This window comes from Phaenicophaeus curvirostris, chromosome 21, assembly GCF_032191515.1.
Source record: "Phaenicophaeus curvirostris isolate KB17595 chromosome 21, BPBGC_Pcur_1.0, whole genome shotgun sequence".
Classification (NCBI taxonomy): Eukaryota; Metazoa; Chordata; class Aves; order Cuculiformes; family Cuculidae; genus Phaenicophaeus; species Phaenicophaeus curvirostris.
The window spans coordinates 6,853,534-6,872,822 of NC_091412.1; the positions used below are offsets into that span (position 1 = coordinate 6,853,534).

The 19,289-nt window shown below is 43.1% G+C and overlaps 1 protein-coding gene across 6 annotated transcripts in view; it reads left to right on the forward strand.

Annotated features, from left to right (window-relative positions):
• Positions 1 to 19,289, forward strand: part of ACACA (acetyl-CoA carboxylase alpha) — a 127,353-nt gene that overhangs the window by 44,007 nt on the left and 64,057 nt on the right. For 5 of the 6 annotated variants that reach the window (XM_069874400.1, XM_069874398.1, XM_069874401.1 and 2 more), the window contains 9 exons: positions 7,172 to 7,195; positions 9,782 to 9,925; positions 10,532 to 10,628; positions 11,945 to 12,052; positions 14,240 to 14,296; positions 14,610 to 14,654; positions 17,250 to 17,291; positions 17,871 to 18,086; positions 18,600 to 18,755. In XM_069874400.1, coding sequence (XP_069730501.1) covers positions 7,172 to 7,195; positions 9,782 to 9,925; positions 10,532 to 10,628; positions 11,945 to 12,052; positions 14,240 to 14,296; positions 14,610 to 14,654; positions 17,250 to 17,291; positions 17,871 to 18,086; positions 18,600 to 18,755 — 889 coding nt within the window. The remainder of the gene's footprint in view (positions 1 to 7,171; positions 7,196 to 9,781; positions 9,926 to 10,531; positions 10,629 to 11,944; positions 12,053 to 14,239; positions 14,297 to 14,609; positions 14,655 to 17,249; positions 17,292 to 17,870; positions 18,087 to 18,599; positions 18,756 to 19,289) is intronic. The other variant, XM_069874396.1, reaches the window with a different exon arrangement.

A 19,289-nucleotide genomic window follows, 5' to 3' on the forward strand; every position in this document is an offset into this window, starting at 1 on the left:
TCCTACAGTTTGGATGCATTTAAATATACCGTTTTCATGTATTTTCCAATTTTTAAGTTCAGCTTGTGTGGTAACTATCCTCTAGAAATTAAGTTCTAGATTGCAAAAGACACAATTCCAGAGAGAATAATCAATTACTCGGAACTGTAATAACAACCAGTCCAGCAGTCTCTGTTCCCTTCCTGCAGCGCTGCCCTGCCAGTCCTTTGTAACTGTTTGAAATGGGCTCTAGATTCAAACCTAGCTTTACTGGATAAGGTGAAATATTTCCTAGCATGCAGGGTTTTGACTGAGAAGACCAAGCTGCCTGTATAAATATATTTTATACAGAAACCCTGCAGCCGGTGTACTTTGGTTCCCAGTCAGTGTTTTTCAGAATGTCTTTCTCATGACTGCAACAGAAAGCATCGACCATTGGCTGCCCTGCCTTGTAGAAGGAGGCTCCCAGCATGTGCTAAGATAATTTTAAAACAAAAAACCAAACAAATTTGATTAGCAGAACCTCCTCAGCATCTGTTAGGTTAGAGAGTTTCTGTATGTTTTCATTCGCAACAGGAGCCCGAGGGGGTGTTTTAGAAGATACCTTATTTTTGTCCCAGGCAGCGAGGGAGCATGCAGGATCCAAGAGGTGCAATGAGTCTCTGTGGCCGCCGGGTGCCACTGTTGATCTGTGCTGGTCTGGCAGGATGGTACCAGAGCTATTTTTCTCCTTTGTTTCCAAACATCTTTTTCCTTATTTTATTTTTGGCGGGGCTGGGCAATGGGGTCCAGTCTCGCTTCATTGAGAATCCATCAGTACATTGTATGAAATGGTTTTCAGAATCTGGTTTGCTAGAAATGAATAACCGTCCTCAACAAGCAGCACAAAACACTCATGATACAAATGGGACATGCATTTGGTCTCATCTGTTTCCTACATTTCTAGAATATTTGTAAATAATTGCATACTATTTTTAGTGCCCCTTTATAATACTCTCTCCCTGTGCCATTCTTTCTTCATTTCTTCTCTTTGCTGGTCTCGGTTACCTCTGTTTCATGGGGGTTGTTTGGCTTGCCCATGCTGACCACTGCTCTATTACTGTGCGCAGGCTTAATTGGACAAGGTCAGCTGGAATAGGAGAGCTGTTACCTGCTTGGGGAACAGCTGCTTTGTCCTGCCATCTCCTCTCTCCTTTACACTGAATTTGCTGGGGCAATGTTCTGAAGCTTGGTTCTGCTTTTCAACTGAAAATGCATCGCAGTCCTTGTGAGGCAAGCAAGCTTGGGGACAAATTCACTGCTTGCATAGGCGGGTTCAGTTCCTTTGAGTTGCACCTCCGTCTGTTAGCGATTAATTTGGCTCCTGTTGCTTGATGCAGCTTCTTGCAGTGTGTACCGACCTGTGTGGCTATTGTGTAGCTGGGTGCTGAAGCACAGCCCGTACCAGGGTACCTAGGGTCTTAAATTCACACCGAGCGTGTAGATTTAAGCTAGCTGTGAAGGCAGACCTTATGTTAAGCCCAAGACACAGAAATCTCAGAACTCTGATATTGTCTTGCTTAAGTCTTCGTTGGTTTTGACCATGTTCTATGTCCATTGTATGTTTTTCTGTGCTAAAAATGCATTCCAATGGCAAGCTCCAAAGCCAAAATGTCCCAGGTGGCCAAGAAAAATGTCCCTCGAGGCTCTGCAGGATTGAATCCTGGTGAATCAGGAGTGGATACCAGAGAGCCCTTCAGAGAGCATTCTGTTTTGGAGCTGGTGTTAGTTGTGTGGTGCCCCACATTTTGCAACTTTTCAAGTCCTGGCCCCTTCTATGTTTGATTTCTGAGAACATTAAAGGGCCTGAATTGTACTGGAGCAAATAATCATGTAGAGAAAATTGCAAACTGGTAATGGTTGCTATATTTAAATTCTTTGCTATTGGTATTTAACCCGGCTATGCCTGCCTTTAATTGCAACAGGAAAAAAAAATCACAATCACTGCTTCTGATCTGTCTAATCACAGTTAGGCCCTCAGACTTTGTACTTTTGGCCACTGAATGATTGCCATCAGCTACCCACAGGAAGGCTGCACATGGAAGCAGAAAGGAAAGAAAAACTGTTAAATCTACTAACAGAGTCATAGAATGCAACATGCTCCTGGGGGGGTTTGTGGGCAAAAACTGTTATGGGAATTATTTGTTTAAATTAATAGAAAACATCCTGTTGGAAGAATCCCCACTGATCCCGATTGCAAGGGTAAGACATATGGAGAAAAACCTCTTATAATTGAAACCATAGAGAGCTTTATAGATCAAAACCAGCATTCCTTATTGCCCGGTGCAAGGCAGATGAGGAGTACAGTGTAACCATCTGGTGCCTTTTGCAGTAAGTGCATTTTGCAAGCCCTCTCCAAGTAGAGGGCGTTGCAGTTATCTGATCCCGGGGAAGCAATACGAGGGCATCTACAGGATGCTGATGGCTGTGTGCTGCAGCAGGGTACTGCAAACGAATGCTTATGTGCAGAGCCCCTTGCATTTGGACAACCTGCCTCTTCCAGTCACCTAGAGTCCTGGTGAGAAAAGATGAGAGAAAGAAATGAGCCCCGTTCTGAGCTGTTCTTTGCTTCCCTCTTGTTCAGACTGCCCTGCTGAGATGGGAAGCTGGTGGAATATTGACTGGTGTTTAGAGAGTTCAGCTTCCTTTGTGAGAATGGTAAGCCAGGTGACAGACACTGAAAGGCCTTTCTTAGGTGTTCAGCACATGAAACACTGCTTGCCTATTCTTAGCTTAAAATCTTCTGTTCAAAGAAACATTGTGTGTCTAGTATAGGGAGAGGGAATTATAGTGCTTTTTCAACAGGAGAAGGTTTTCTAATAATCCCCCTCTCCTGCTTTCAGGCAGCCTTTCTTGTGTCTGAAGCTGTAGAGTTTAAATTGAACTGGGATGTTGTCTTCTGTAGCTAGCTTTTGGAGCCTGCAGCAGAGCTGTGCTTCTGCCCTGCTCCTCCTAAGCATCCCCTTTTCTTCAGCTCACCACATCCCCTGGCCAGGTTGTTCAGTGCTCTCTTGATCTTTCCTTCCTCAGTAGCAGATATGCTGGAAGATCACAGGGGAAGAACTCAGAGGTAAATTTGTTCACACAAAACAGATCCCCCTGTTTTACTCAGAGGATGATGCGTTCCCTCTGTCAGTGCCAAGACAATTGCCGACAAGGGTGACTTAGAGACGCTGCCTGGGTATGTCTTTATTTTGGGGTATGGCAGTGATACCAGAGGGCTCTGCTTTCTGAATACATTGAGCCCCAATGGAAACTCAAGTGTAACTCAGTCTGTTTTGCTCGCTTGCCTTAGCCATGCGTTCCCAACCATGTGTGCCTTGAGCCCATGCCTTCCTTTTGTCCCATGTGCCACCCCAAACTGCCACGCCTGCCCTTGAGACGTCCTGGGGAATCTTGAGTCAGGGTGTACCACTGGCAGGTGGAAGGGAGGGAGAGTTTTAGTGCTGCAGGTTAAGATTAAAGTTTGGATAATTGGCTTATTTAGCTTTAAAGCAAGGTCTGCTTTGGAAACTGGATAGCCAAGGTATCTGATACCAGCTAACCCTAGATGCGTTCGGAGTTAGGAATGCACACAGCTTGGCAAACATGGACATGCAGGGAAATGCCTTACTTAGACTTGTCTAGGTTGAATTAATTATTGGGAATGCATACTGCTGTCCATGATACTTTCGAGGGTGGAATTCGAGTCTAGCCATTAGTTGCTTTGTCTTTCCAGGCATATCAGTATAAATGTCTCAAGTATCTTGTGCTTGGTTTTACCCCAGTATCTTCTCTTTCTGTGCTTGTGGATGTTTGTTGACACCCTACTTGGACTTTGATGTTGCTGATAACAATGCTTAAGAGTGGTGCATGAACTCTCCTTTGCTGTCTCTTGATGTTTTATCATCTATGGAATATTTTGGTTGTTCTTTTTTGTCAGCCTCTGCCTTAGCTTCTAGGTAGAAACCACTTTGAAGGCTGAAAGCCAGGTTAAATAATGCTGTTTCCAAAGAGTTTTTTTACAGGAGAACAAGAACCCCAAAGGTGTTTATGCTTGGAGCAGGGTTTATAGGTTCCTTCCTACTATCTTTCATGTTATATTCATAAGATTGGAATTTCTGACAAAATGGAAATGTTTTCAGTGGGTTACAATAGCTGCAGAAACATCCTCTTGCATCAGTCTTTGGGTTGCTGGTACTGAATCGGTTGTGCCACTTTGGATTCTGAGTGTATGGGCCTGGAGACCCGAGCGCGTAGCTCGCAGGGTATCGTTAGGTAGCCTGAGGTCCCCTCCTTGTTGCGGGAGACTGGCTGATATTGGAAAGGAGGAGGGGAAAATGATTTGAGGACACCTGTAAATCCCTGCAGTTCCATGCTGGGGGTTTGATGTTAATTAGACAGCAGGCAGCAGTAATGTGTTGCAGTTCCCTTGGCTTGCCTGTTTCAGAAAGGGCAAAATCTTCCAACAGAGCAAAGAAGGGGCTGTTGAAGGGGCAGCAAACTGAATGGAACGACGATAATTTTATGCAAATTGGACTTCAGTAGCAGATTCAGCTTGGCTGAATCACAGAGGGAGCAGAGAATAAGGAAAGAAAGAGGGAGAGGAAAAACCCAATCAAAATGTATGGTTTGAGGCATGTTTCACAGCCTTCTGTTTAGATTCTTCCACAGAAATGAAGAAACATAAGAGGAATGCCACTGGTCACAGCCAGTGGAATTGCTCTTTCTCCTGTGGTACTGCTGTTAATAACTACAAGTGGGTTATTCAGCCGACCTCTGCTGATTCCGCTTTGCTGCCTGATTTCAAAAGCTTTGCCCTGCGCTGGCACTCAATCACAGCTTGATATAACCAGTGGCGCTTTGCATGCACTGCCTTCATTTTCATAGGGGAGCGCTCTTGTTTAAAGAAAAGAAAGGGAGGGGCAAGGGGAAACAAATTCAGGTTTGAGCAGGAGGTGCAGGGGGAAGGTAAGGGGATTCTTGTTTGCTTGAGCAGAAGGAGTAATTGTAACAGTGGAGCTTGAATTGGTATGGAGCAGATTCCTAGTGAGATCAGCTTCCCTGGTCAAGAAGGGTCCTTTTAGAAGTTCAGAAGAGACAGGGAGAAGGGCTGGGGCTGGTGTGGTGAGAGGGTGTCTGATCCTGTCATCAGCTGTATGGAGCTGTCAGTGTGTGCTCCATCAGCTGTGCCTTTATTCAGGTCCCTGAACCGCAGTGCTGCTCTTTACTCTGATATTGCCATAAGGGTGAGCAGGCTGGCTTGCAGCTGGTGTTGTATTTGCCAGAGCTGCAGAGGTGCAGCTCGGTGGGTGTGCTGGGACGCCCGCTCATGAAGTCTGGTTGTGCTGCAAACATCAAACCTTCACCTCTGAGTGCATTTCAGTGGCAAGTGACAGCTCAGCTTCTCTTAAGGAAAAAGCCCTCCGTAGCTACAGTGCCTGGTAAATGAAAAGCCAGCCCCACAGTATACACTTTGAAGACTGTTATTTTCTGGCATCTCCAGCCACTGAGTCTTCTGGCTCCCTCACTGTGATTCTTGCCATAGTCTCTTCAGTTCCATACTGAATGGTTAGAGAACAGTTCCTGGAGCAAGGCAACAGGGCTCTCTTTTTGAGATGGAAAGGAACATTTGTTATGCTGGATGTTTTTCTGTCTTCTGAAAGGTTTCCAGGGCCCGCTACACAAGTGTATCGGGTGTAGGAACTGTCTGTCCTCTGTAGACTGTTTTTCTCAGTGGAAGTAGATCACATGCAGCTTTCCCAGCATTTGCCAAGCTAAAAGAAAAAAAAAAAATCACAGTTCCCTGAGGCCTCATGGCCCTTCTGGTCCTAACCACAGGCTCATCAGCACAGTGCTTCTTCCCACTGCCCCCAAATGGAATTAAATACTTGTCTTAGTTACCATGGAAAAGGTACGTCTTTAGGCCATTTGGTGCTGTCTCCTCTGTGGCTTAAGGAGCTGATGGGAACTCTTCGTGCCTCTGCCAGTAATGCACGAAACACACAGCCTTGTAGTGACTGTCATGCTGCTGTGACAAACCAGTTTGAGTGCAGGACCGGGTGCAGTCAGCACATTTAGTGATGTGACCATGAGAATACACTGGTCTTTAAGTACTGAGACTTCACGCCCAGTAACTTGGAGTCTTTCCTATGGTCAAGAGTGTTAAGAAACTCCATGGTTTGATATCCCACAGGTTTCTGCATGGAAGGGAGGGTGAATGCGCCAGTTACACGCTCCCTGAAGCTTTGCTTTCAATCTTCCTGTGTTTGCTGATCTCTCTGTACGAGCCTTCTGTGTGCATGTATTTTTTTTTCAGTTTAATCTTTACTGTTTTGAATGTCAGATCACAATAATTTCTACGTCTTGCATGGAGCAATATGGCACCTTATGCTTTCATGAATGTAGTCGGGACGGTCTAGACTCTGTTGTTCTTACGCTGGTGTGAAAATGTGCTCCTCGCCTTCTTCCTGTCTCATGTGCATTGCTGAGCCCCAATCTGCATGCAGAAATATGAAGAGTTGGACTGAGGTTATAAAAGGAACTGTAGAATTTTCTTTAAATTAGCCTGAAGTTCTGCTTGTTCTTTTTGTTATTCAGGGCCTTGAACGCTGAAAATGCAAAGTGTTTATGTGTATGTGGTTGCTTTATTACTGCATTGTTGTGGATACCAGTGTGTGGGCTGCTGCATAGCATAGAGGTTGAGCAATGAGGATTTGGCTTGTTTTCCTTAACCTGTTGCAATCTTCTGGTGTGATACCGTCACTTTTTGCACCTCTGCTGTCTGCCCTTCAGTCAGGGAGCGGCAGCTCCCTGCTCTGGACTTGCTTGTGAAGCTCACTCTGTGCGTGCAAAGGGTTTGAAGTGGGTATGATCAAAGATGCTGTAGAAAAGCAGGGTACCTCGCAAATGCAATGTGTTTTCTTGGGGTGCATTGCTTGCCTGTTATGCGCATGGCCTCTGCTCGTTCCTGTGGCAGGCATGGCAAGCGAAGTCAGGTGGTGGGTGCCTTCTCAGGGTCCATGAAATTGAATTCTACCTGATACCTGATGGGTGACAAATTTTGGTTTAGTAAATTGTAAACTTGTTGCTGGTCATGAATCAGCTTGATGATAGTTCTTTATTATGGCTTTCACTAACCAATCTGTAACTAACTGTGGTTGTTTGATTACAGAGGGAACATCCCCACGCTAAACAGGTATGGTACTTGTCATCTTTTAAAATTTGAAAAGACGGACTAGAAAGAAGTAGCCTAATACTTAATGTTTTAACGTGTTTTGTTTTAGTGCCCTTAGCTTTACTTGGGAAGCTCTCAAACATAACTCTTATTTTCCTTCCCTTTTCCTCTCCCTTTGTCTAAAACATGTTTTCAGCTTTTCTTTACCCTTTAAAAAAAGCTTCGCATGCAGCAGTCCTTAAAATGAAATTTGCCAGGTGAGTCGGCTCACCTGCAGTTTGGTACACAGCAAATGTGTAGCAGAATGATGTTTCTCGGGTCTCTGCTTTGGATCTGGACTCCTGGCTGTTGCCCCTCTGGCAGGGAGTCACAGTGGAACAGGCAGGTACCCCTAGCCGATAGTAGACCTGGTGCTACTCCGGGTTCTTGCAACTAGCTTAGAATTTGTCGAGGCTGTTTCACCTCCCTCACGCCATAGATGAATCTACATCTCAAACAGCTGACAGCATGTTTTGTTGTGTTTTGGACGCTAATTTTTCCTCCCATGTCTCAGTTGAAAATTATTTCTTGTTTTAAATAATACATGAAAAATGTCTCCTGTCTTTTTGTTTAGTTACTGTTCTGTGGTATTTTTTGTATTAGTTGTAAGGAGCGTACACCGAAGCACATCCTGAAAAATTTTTCTCGTCCAAAATGTGAATACCTATTATTTATTACTGCTTACAAGCCTGTTTAGGGAAAAACAGTAAAAATGGGCTTGAAAGTCTCACGGCTCTTAATCAGAGGTAAATTACAGAAACATAGAGTGACTTTAAACATGGAGAGCTATTAATCAAACTGATGGTACTTTAGACTTGTTAACAGTATACTTAGGACCATGTCACAATGGTTTTCTGTACATGGACAGAAAGAAATCTTAGGAAAGCCAGTAAGTGTCACTGTCAGCAATCCACGGTTTGGTCCTGCAGCTGTGTGGCTGGTGGCAATTCTGTGGCCAGTGTGGCTGGACCCCCAGTTTGCCTCTGGTGGCTCATCCAGCCCAGCAGCTGAGCATCATCTTGACTTTACAAGCTGTAAGTCAAGCACGTGCTGTGCTCAGTTAGCGCCCTGATTTTTTCCCTTCTGCCTCCTGTTGTGGCACCAGTTGGAGAGGACAGAAACTTCGTTAATGTCTTTCTAAGCCCTGGGGAGAGTGAACCAAATGAGAGTGAGCTGTTCCTGTGTTGCAGAGCACTGTCATGCGCCAGCTCGGCATCTCTGTCTCTTTAGAGCAAAGCTTGAAGGTCTCACCATGTTGCGAGGAGCTTTTGAAGTTGGTCCCTCAGTGATTCAAGATGACCGTGTAGCACAGTTCAGAAATTAGAAATTATTATTGCAGAGAAGGCAAGCCCTGATTCTAGTAATGAGGGAAAGGTTGTCTAGTTAGCTGTAGTATGCTTTTTGTTCAATATGTGAGAAACTTCCTCTGCTCATCTTGACCAGAACATTGTGGGTCTTCAAAAAGAATATAAAAATAATAGTAATATCCCGAATCCCCAGATAACACAAAGTGTTTCACAGCTGGTGTGTGCTGCCATAGCAGTTGAACTGTGCAAAACCTCAGTGGTACTTAAGTGTATCCAGGATCTTGCCCTCTGCCAGGAAGGAATGCTGACCTTTAGTGAATGGTGCTCCTGCTTTAAATAGAAGACCTCGCTGTAATGTAGCTCAGTGCTTGAACAGCAGGTATTGGGTATGGGTATGAGCAGGGAGTATCAGAGCTCTGCCTTCCTTGCTCCTTAAGACATGTCTTTTGTGGCCAACTGCTCGTATTTAGCAGCCACCTTACAACCACCTAAACTGAACAAAATAAATCAGTAGGGTGGAGTTACAATGTTTTTAAAGTGTGGATTAAATTAGATGGAAGAACATGTTAACTTGGTCAGCAGTTGAAGCGGAAGGCACTGTGATAGGACTTTATTTAGGGTGGGAATACCTAGTGTAGGACTATAAAAAACCCTGTTTGCAGTGTAGGATTTTTAGAGGGGTCACTGTACCACACTGCAATTGAGCAGCATAAATTATAGTATGACCAGAAAAAACGTGGAAGCAATACGATAATGCAGCTCAGTACGCTTGAACTTAATTTGTCAAATTTAGTGAATCTTTCACGTGTACAAACTTAGAATTATTGTTGTTTATCTCAATAGTCTACCTGTAAAGCAAAACATACCTATGGGAGGAAAAATGCAGTCAGCTTTGCATAGTCATAATTCACCTGTCATCTCAAGATACTCCCTAAGAAATACCTATTTTAAAGGATTGTAACATTATTTCCTAATTCTTAACTGTTCCTGTACACTGGGACAAGGTCCAGGTAAGGGCATTAATGGGACAAGATCCAAGTAAAGGTATTAATTGGCACCAGAGGCATGCCAGGGTCGCAGGAACTTTGGAGAAGACAGCACGGCAGGCCTGTCGTGCTGAAGAATCTAACAAATCGGTTATATTGGAAAAACAGCCACACTTCAAGTGGTCAATGCATATGCACATGCACAGATCTTTTTCCAGTGATATTCTCCTCTCCCTTGTTCCTACTAACTGTGGTTTTATTGAATTGCCATTTAGAATGTCCTTCTCTTCCAACCTCAATCACTACGGGATGGTCCATGTAGCTAGCGTGAGTGATGTACTGCTAGACAATTCATTCACTCCGCCGTGCCAGCGAATGGGTGGAATGGTCTCCTTCCGCACGTTTGAAGATTTTGTCAGGTATGTGGGGAAAGGTGACAATTGTTTGTGTTGCAGCATCCTAGGTGAGCCAAATGGAACTGGACAAAGTCTTGGCTGCGTCTAGAGTCAGGTTTAAGCTGGTCCTGGGTTGATTTGCTAAGTTTCTGGACTTTGAATTGGACATTTGCTTGGATCTCCTCATATGCCTCCTTGAAATTTCAGACTGCCGTAAGAGCAGTTTGCAGCCAGAAGGATCAACGTCTTGAATTTCTGTTGGTTTGAGGTCATTTTCAAATATGCTGATTTCTTTTGATGCACTTGTTCACACTTCTGTAGGTGGGAGGATGTTCTTTATGCTTTCACCCTTTTAGGGATAGGCAAAAAACCCTATCAAAACCCCTAGCAGTCATGAGGGCCTGTAACCATGACATCTCTGACAAGTTTTGGAGTGTCTGCCCCTCCTTTGGTTTGAGGTGTGGAGAAGGTATTGCCTCCTCATCCTTTGAGTTTCAATGCTGCAAAAGAAAGGAATCCTTTTCTCTCCCTCCCCTCCTTAGCCACATGATTTGTGGATTTTAGTGCTGTATGCTTGCAGTGGGCCAGCAGCAGTGTGGTGATGACTAATACTTCTCTGGTGTATTTCAGAATCTTTGATGAAGTGATGGGTTGCTTCTGTGACTCTCCTCCCCAGAGCCCAACCTTCCCTGAAGCTGGCCATGCTTCCTTGTATGATGAAGACAAGGTACAGTGCTATTTTCTCTCGAGAATGCTCTCAGGTTTGAAATAGAAGGTGTGCAGCATGCTGCAGTGACTGCAGGGTAGACACTTTTCACTAGTGAGAGTGCTGGAAGCAGGAGTTAAGAGCTTTATGTATTTATGTACGTGATTTGTTTGCTTGTTCCACAACAAGGGATTCAAAGCAGGTGGCCATTTTCTCACTCCATTCTAAAACTAGAACTAAGTCTCTTGCTCTCAATGTAAATTTAGTGTGTAGCTTTCAACATCAGCAGTATTACTGGATCCACAGCAGCGTAACTGAGAGTTTAGACCTACAATTAGCTTTCCAAGCCTTCTCTGGTTATCAGGGCGTTGAACTGCTTATTCAGCTGCCTTAACTTAAGTCTGACTTGCTGTACTTTGTCTTACACTCTTTCTAGTCATGTTACATCCTTATTCTTCCTCTTAGAACTGTTGTTAAGAGAAAAAGGTGAGAGGAACCCATCAATTTGGGCATTGATGTGGAGAATTGATGCACAGAGGAAGTGGATGGTTTGTAATCCTTAGTGGCAGGAGACCTGTTGCCCTCAGATATGCAGGTAGCTGCTCCACTGCTCTGTCCTGCCCCCAACAGTGTGGAACTTTGTTGGAATACAGTCTGTGTCCAGAATAGGGCTCAGTTTTAAACTGATCCATTGATCTTTATGGGTGTGAGTACTGTAAGTTCCAGAATATTACCATCAGCCTTAATGTCCTCAGATCTCTCTCTTTGCCTCCCCCTCACCTCACCAAGGATAACAGCCTGTTAATGCATAGTTTTTCACGATTAGCCGCAGGCTCTCAAGTGCTAAATTTGTCATTTCTTAGAGCTCTAATGTAATTGATGCTTCCACATTATTTCATTTTGCTGTAGGTGTGAAAACACACGTTGTTTTATCCTACACTTTGATTTTTCTACATTGCATAACCTCTCTTGATGCCTAAATCCTCTATGTCCTGCCTGTACTGCATCTCATAAAGAGGGGACCTGACCCTCCCTTCCTTTGGCATCCAAATGAAGCACACTTGAGTTAACCGTATCAGATGTGACAATCAGAATTGGATTCTCTAAAGGGAGCTCCAGTTTGCTGTTTGTGGACGTTAACTCTTCTGTGAAATTACGAATGTGTGAGGCTGCTTGATCAAGGATTTCCCTTGCTGGTTTACAGCATGCTCTGCTGAGGTCATTTTTCCCTAGGGCATCTGTATTTTAGAGTTGTATTTTGGGAGCGTCTTTTGAGACCTTGCGGGTGTTAAGTTGTTAATAGTTTCTTTATAGGGAATATTTTCTTTAAATTGCAGACTGCCCGTGAAGAGCCCATTCACATTCTTAATGTTGCTATTAAAACTGACAGTGACGTTGATGATGACGGGCTGGCAGCCATGTTCAGAGAGTTCACACAAAGCAAGGTAAGTTGCCTTTGTTCCTTTCTGGAACTGTGTGATTGTGCAGGACAGTTCTGTCTGCTTTGGAAAAAGTCAGTATGTTCCTCAGTTTTTTGTTTGTTTGTTGAGTTACATCCTTAATTTATCCCATCTAAAATCTTACCATTTCTTTGACTGGATATAGCTGCACCTTTCTGAAGACTCCAGGTCACCCTTTCTCTTTGCAGTGCATTCTAATTCATCAGGTCAGGACTTCTTCCCTTGAATTTTTTATAGGGTAAAAGACTTCTGAGGTTTTAAACACATCAGATCAATCTCCAGTATCCGTTGCTAGATGCTCTGAAAGAACGTGCTGTATCCGTCTCCCTGGTGGTAAAGTTGCTAAAAGAGTAACAGAGGCATGGAAAGGGACATTAAAATGGTCTGTTTTCTGTATAACGATGGTCTTAATCAAATTAAAATTAGATCTCTGTGTTGGCATGCTGGAGCTTTCCACCTGGTATGATATTTCTGGCACAAGGTGGAACTGGTAGTGTGTTCTGTTGCTCTGGAAGTATGGGATGCCCTTCAGATTACCAGATGTTAGTCCTGTGGTCACTTGAGACACTGCGGGTTGGGGGCAGTCCCCTCCTGTCCGCTCTGTGCTCTGGTATCTGCCTGCACTTGCTGGTTGATGTGAAGAGCTCAGCTGGCATCTGGATGTGAATAGCCCATCAGGCACTGGGACCCTGCTGTGTCCGTGGTACCTGCAATGCGGAGGGGAGGATGGAGCGAGTAGTTTCTAACCTCACTTCCCAGGGTGGGAAGAGGTAATACATTCTGCAGAAATGAGGGGTTCCAACATGGGGCTGGGATCCGTACAACTTCAGCAGCTTCCTGTCTCTTTAAGCAAAGAAAATAATCAAATATAAAAATGAAAGCTAGTTCTGCTTTTCGTCTGCTTGATAGTGCTCCAGGCGTTTTATGGGAGGGAATAAAAGGAAAGAAATAAGAGAAAAAAATTCCAAACCACATTAAACTATCAAATAGGTTGGTCCAAATTGTCCAAATAATCTTCTAGTCCCAGCATGTTGTGTGTGGTTTTTTTAATAGAAATTAGGATCATATACTTGTAAATGACTTGTGGAGGAGATTGAGGCAGTCAGTGTAAATGGAGTTTCTCCAGGTGCTGATGGCTAATCGCTCTGTAATAGCTGTGGACTTGCTGTGAGACCCACATTATTACAATGTAATCAGAATCCTGTTGCTATGCTGTTATTGTCTGCCACTTGTGGAATTTTAAAAGCAATAACAATTTTTGCTTTTTAAATCATGGCATTATTAAAGTTATTTTCTTCCTCTTGCCATGAATAGAGTCACTGATGCTCATTTTCAAAGGGCTTAACCTTAGTAAAACATTTCAGTCTGTGCTGAAAGGGGTTGTTTTGTTCCTGGTCTAGCAGAGTTCTTGTTTCTTTTTTGTTCTTCCTTTTTTCCCCCCCTCCTTTGCTTTTAAATTGGAAAAAGGAGGAGAAAGGAAAAAGTTTTAGATGGGGAGCAGAATTACAAGATCTTAACACTTGTAAAGATCAGTGGTGTGGTGAATGCTGGTGGCAGCACTTGTTTGAAATGTGGCTTAGTGGAGTTTGGTAAGGAAACAATGGAAATGGATATTCTCTCATCATTTTAAAAAAGCTCAGTAAGACCTATCATGACTCACCTTTGCAGTACTGATGTATCTGTCCATTAGTCTGGGTTGTCTCTGTGCTTCTTGTGCCCAAATCAAGGATGTGCTACATGCTTCCTTGAGTCAGTTCCTTTAGAACTGGTTTTCTATCATTTTCCATGGCCTTGTCATGTCTATGCTGTGCTCCCTTCAAAAAGTAATCTTTAATCTTTGCTAAAAAGAGCAACTTACTTTGGGAAATGAACAAGAACTTATCCTGCAAGACTTGTACACGCCTCTTCTGCTTCACTTGCTAGCAAGGCTCAGCTGGAATGCCATGTTCTTGTGATTTGGTTACTTACCTCTTCACATTTAATTTGTTTGCTACTAGATGATCATCAAATGAGAGATCTCGGCTATAAGGGGACTGAAGTGGACTGGAACGTACAGCATTGATGCAGGAGGATCTCTAGAGCTTTTTCAGTTCATGGAAGACTTTAACATGTTTTTGATGTGCTCTTTTTCTGTTAATCTGGTCACCTGACTCCATGCTTGTCTTTTTACAGAAATCGGTCCTGATTGAACATGGGATTCGGAGGCTGACTTTCCTTGTAGCACAAAAGGTATTTTAATATCTCTCATGCTGCTCAGAACTCTTGGATTTTTAGCTCATAATCGCATCGATATTTGATGCGTTCTTTCCCAGATTAAATGCTGCATTAACTGTATTTAGTTCTCTCTTCACTGTTTTTGTTCTCTAAAATTTGAGATGTTTTTGATGCATCTGCTTAAAAATTAATTTACAATTGTAAACAATCTTGGCATCTCTTGTATTCTTGAGTTAATTGATTTTTGATTTTCATCCTAATTGCTAGCTTTCTTCTGCTTTTTTTTTTTTTTTCTTGTCTTCCTATGTTTGTATGTCTCGTTTGTAAGGACTTCAGGAAACAGGTCAACTATGAGGTGGATCAGAGATTTCATGTAAGTAAAAGGGCCTAGAACACGGTGGTATTCTTGACCTGAGGCCAGGAGACATGTAAGTGGCTCTAGGCTTCTCACTTGGTCCTTAGTCAGGCATTTAATGCCAACATTGATGTCAGATTTAAGTGAAGAACTTAAACAAACATTGAATTTCAAATACAAGACTGGGCCTTTTGCATTCAGTGGGGCCAGTCGCACATTAAAGTTTTCTTGTTACCTGGCTGAACTCATGACTGCCACATTAATAAAGGTCTGGTTTGTTTCAGTGGAGTTTTGTATTCTAAAATGTCATTAAACAACTCAGTTTTTATATTTCTTATGTAGTGTGGTGATTTCTTTAGGCTTCTCACTGATTTTAAAATAACTTAGAGGAGTAATTGAAGTGACGTGCTAAATTTCGCATAATGACTTAGCAATGTGGAAAATGTTTGATGCTCTTACTGCTAAGAATTACTTCTCCCAGGGCTTAGGCATCAGTGAGGACTAGGTTAGCCCTGTTTTCAAGGTGGTGGTGTAAGTCATATGCCAGATTTTTATCCCTCGTGTATCTACTTTACAGCTCTGGAGGTTATTATGAGTCTTTAAAGCACAAGAAACTCACCCTATGCTCAACACACCTTGCCTAGCATGCTTCACTAAAGGAAAACTCATTTAAAAATCAGCAAAACTAGTATTTGAACAAACGCGAGTGTCACCACATGGGAATTGCTGCCCACAGTACAGGTACAGAGATGTAGCAGTCAACAGCTTCTGTAGGAAACGGGGCTCTCTGGAGAGGTGTTTGGACCTTAAGCAAGAAAATCCAAGTTTTAGATTTAAAAAAGGACATTTAAGAGAACTGAACCGATACATGGGGAATGAAAAACAACATAGCATGTGCCAGCGGTTGGAAAAGAGGCAAAGAATAAAAGGAGTCATCACAAAGTTTGCCCTGAGCTGCCATTTGGAGCGATGCCCTGTTAGGATGCTCCTGGTTCCTAAGCCAGAGGAGGCAACGTGGTGTGTCATCTGCTTGCAAAGTTTGTAGAGTACCTCTGGGATCTTCTGCGAGTGTCAGTCTTTATTACTATCTCCTATTCTATTCTGTTTATTACTGGACCAACTATTAACTTAGCCAGAGCCTGGGCTTGGGTTTGTTTTTGTTTTAATTACAGTCTATATAATTAGTTCCCAGCATGTTGAGGTAATAGAGAGTTGCTCCAGCAAGCTTCCAATTTCCTCATCTCATTAGGTTTTTAACGTGATTATTAGTATAATAATCAACTATGATGATTTCTGTTGTAGCTTTTCACATTCTGCAGTTTGCAGGGTGTCTTGATTGGCTAATTTAGGCAAATTATTTTGATTGTCTTGATGATGGTTGGTTGATTAGAACACAGCAGGGGTATAATTCTCCTGCTTAGGAAATGGAGCACTCTTTTGGATTTTGGTACCACAGCACTGAGAATTTTTGTATGTGTGCACATCTAATTATTATATTTGCCCACCACACTAGGCAAATGCCTTGGAAGCAATTACATTAGTGATAGAATGAGCATGGATGGTGTTAGGAGAAATTGGCAGCGTGTGGAGGAGGACAGGTAGGAGGGATTTGGAAGAGAAGTGAGGAAATATGGAAGTGGTTGTTTCCTAGAGTGTGGTTGATGCTCATGGGCTCGCCCAATATGGCCATTGCCTGAATTTGCAGGCAGGATTCCCTGTACCACTGACTCATCTGGAAGACTCACTCCAGGCAAATCCAAGTCATTTCGTTCAACTGAGAGTCATCAGGTGAAGTTCTAGGGACTGTTTTGTATAGGAGGTCAAGAAGGTGACGAGCAGATTACTCACCTTTTGCATAGAAGGCTGGTATTCTCACGGTGGTGCAAAGCATTCATGGAAGTTCCTCCACCCAGTAGAAGTATAATTCCACAGAAATGGGGGGCTTTGCTTGGATGGCACTGGAGGGGTAGGTAGAAGGATGCTCTCAAGTCCGTCTTTCTTCGAAGACATGTGCAGCACACCACAAAACCATAAAGCCCTTATAATTGGCTGTGATTTTATCTGTGTGATAGAATAACAGAGAAAACCAATCATATTTGGGCCATTTTTTGTAGACTACTGTTTAATACATGAGGATAAAGTTATTTTATTACAATTCATAGTTTTTCTTGGGAAGAGAATATTTCTGGCAGTAATAGCATGAAGAGAGCTATAGAATACAGAGCATTGTTTTGGGTACATCTGCTCACATAATGGGGTGTTAATATCATTGTATGGCTCCCAAACATTTCCACAGTAATCATCATCATAATAGAAGTAGACGTTTTCCGCTACCGCGTCTGGACAGTTCCATGTTATTGTCTGTTGATAATAGACAATAATAATCAAAAGCCAATCAAGCAGCATGCATTGCCTTAGCAGTGCAGACAGGTTTAAACTACCTCTGCTGCCTCGTGGAGGGTAACTTCATTTTCCACCACCCTTTGTGATTTTGGAAAAGTAGTTTGTAAGAACTGCTGTCATCTGCTCTGGGCTTGGCCTGTGAGCACTCTCTGAGTAGGTCAAATAGCTTAATTTTAGAGGGCTGACATCATTGTTTTTATTTTAAAACAGAGGGAATTTCCAAAGTTCTTCACATTCCGTGCCCGGGATAAGGTAAGTTATATATTCTTAAAAATTTTCTCTAAGTCTTGGCTTTATCCTTCTCCCACGTAGCTGTTCCTTTCCAGTTCAAGAGGGTGGGAGCGACTCCAGCCCAACTTCACTGCTTAGGGTGCTATTTTCTCCTCTGTTGCTAGGCCAGTAACCTGCATGTGCAGCAACTGATATCAGTAACAGTGATGGGTCTCTGGTATTTAGAGATAAAATTCATGCATCTGGAAGCCTCACCTGAAGCTTTTGGTTTTGAGGATTTTATTCAGAGTGTATCAAGGGGGCATTGGAAGCAGTACAGCACTTCAACACCAAACTTTTTGGTTTCAGTGAAAAAGAGGGTTTTGGGGGGTGAGCTTGAGAACTTGCTGTCTTACAATGTGTCTCCTGCTGTTGGCATTTCAACGCATCTCTTAGTGCTGATGACTCTGCATCAGATAGAGAATTTGGAATGGATTTATTTGAATTTTTAGCTTTTTAATTAAATATAAAATTTTGTAACGGGTATTGTCTGTCTCTGCCTGTCATCAGTGTTTCGGCTTCTTAACCCACCTTCCTCTTTAATGTTCTTTCTACCTCCAGTTTGAGGAAGATAGGATCTACCGTCATCTGGAGCCAGCTCTGGCCTTTCAGCTAGAGTTGAATCGAATGCGAAACTTTGATCTCACTGCCATTCCGTGTGCCAATCACAAAATGCATCTCTACCTGGGAGCAGCTAAAGTTGAAGTGGGAACAGAAGTGACAGACTACAGGTTCTTCGTCAGGGCTATCATAAGGCATTCAGATCTGGTTACCAAGGTGCGTTTTGTCACCCCTGCAAGGTCTCTTTCCCAAACACTGTATGAAACACTAAATCATTCTAGGAACCTGCATGCAAACGTAATGCCTGTACAGAGTATAGTGGCTTTGTGCCCTGTCTTTGCTAGTATTGGCTCTGCAGAAGCGTGTTTTCGCAGACTTGGTATTCCTATGCCTCAGGGAGGTTTTTCTGTGGCCTAGTGGACAGTCAGAAATCCTTGCACTTCGAGGCAGTAGTTGTTTTTCTGTGTTTCTCCTGCGCTAGTGATTTGCCCTGTCTGGTTTTGGATTTATGCTGGGCCTAAACGAGGGCACAAGTCAGCTGGGTTTGCAAGTCCAGGCAATGGGAGCACTGGCTTGAGGACTGTGATAGATCTGTTTCAGGGCTGCACATCCTGCTGAAACTGATGGAACCAGTTTTCCCAGTCAAGTCCTTCTGCAGTTTTTCAAACGCTGTATTGTTGGGCTATGTATTTTCTAGAAAATAAATTATTTGTTGATGATATCTGGCAGGAGGCCTCCTTTGAATATCTGCAAAATGAGGGAGAGCGATTGCTCTTGGAAGCTATGGATGAGTTGGAGGTTGCTTTTAATAATACCAACGTGCGCACTGACTGCAATCACATCTTCTTAAATTTCGTGCCTACTGTCATCATGGACCCATCTAAGGTATGATCTCTTCCCTAGTTCTGGACTGCTTGTTTTTCTTGGGCTTGACTCACCAGAACTAAATCTTTTATTGCCTTTTTATGCTATGAAAGTGCACCTGTGATTGAGTACATTTTAATACTATTGGTGAATGACGTGCGGTTTCTTCTAGCCATTGTATGACAGAGCAGTTGGGGACCATATTAGAGATGGTGAGATGAGGGTCAGTGTAGTTACTCTGCAAATACTGGAGTTTGGCTTTTCAGTAAAGGAAGTGGAGCCACATAATTAATGGACATCTCTAAAGATTGGTTGTGGAGCTGCTAAACCAAGTTCTCTTCAAAAGCAGAGTGAACGCTTTTTACTTTAGCTGGTTAAATCAAGCAGTTTTGTTTGACATTAGGAACCTGTTTGGCAGTGAGGAAGGAAGCAAGCTTTGTTTTTCCTTCCAATTTGTGAGTAAATATTAAGTGTAAGATTTCAGAACTGGCAGAGCTCTTATTTTTAGTGGATTAACACTGTCCTTCGGGCCATGCAGTTAACTTCCTTTGTGTA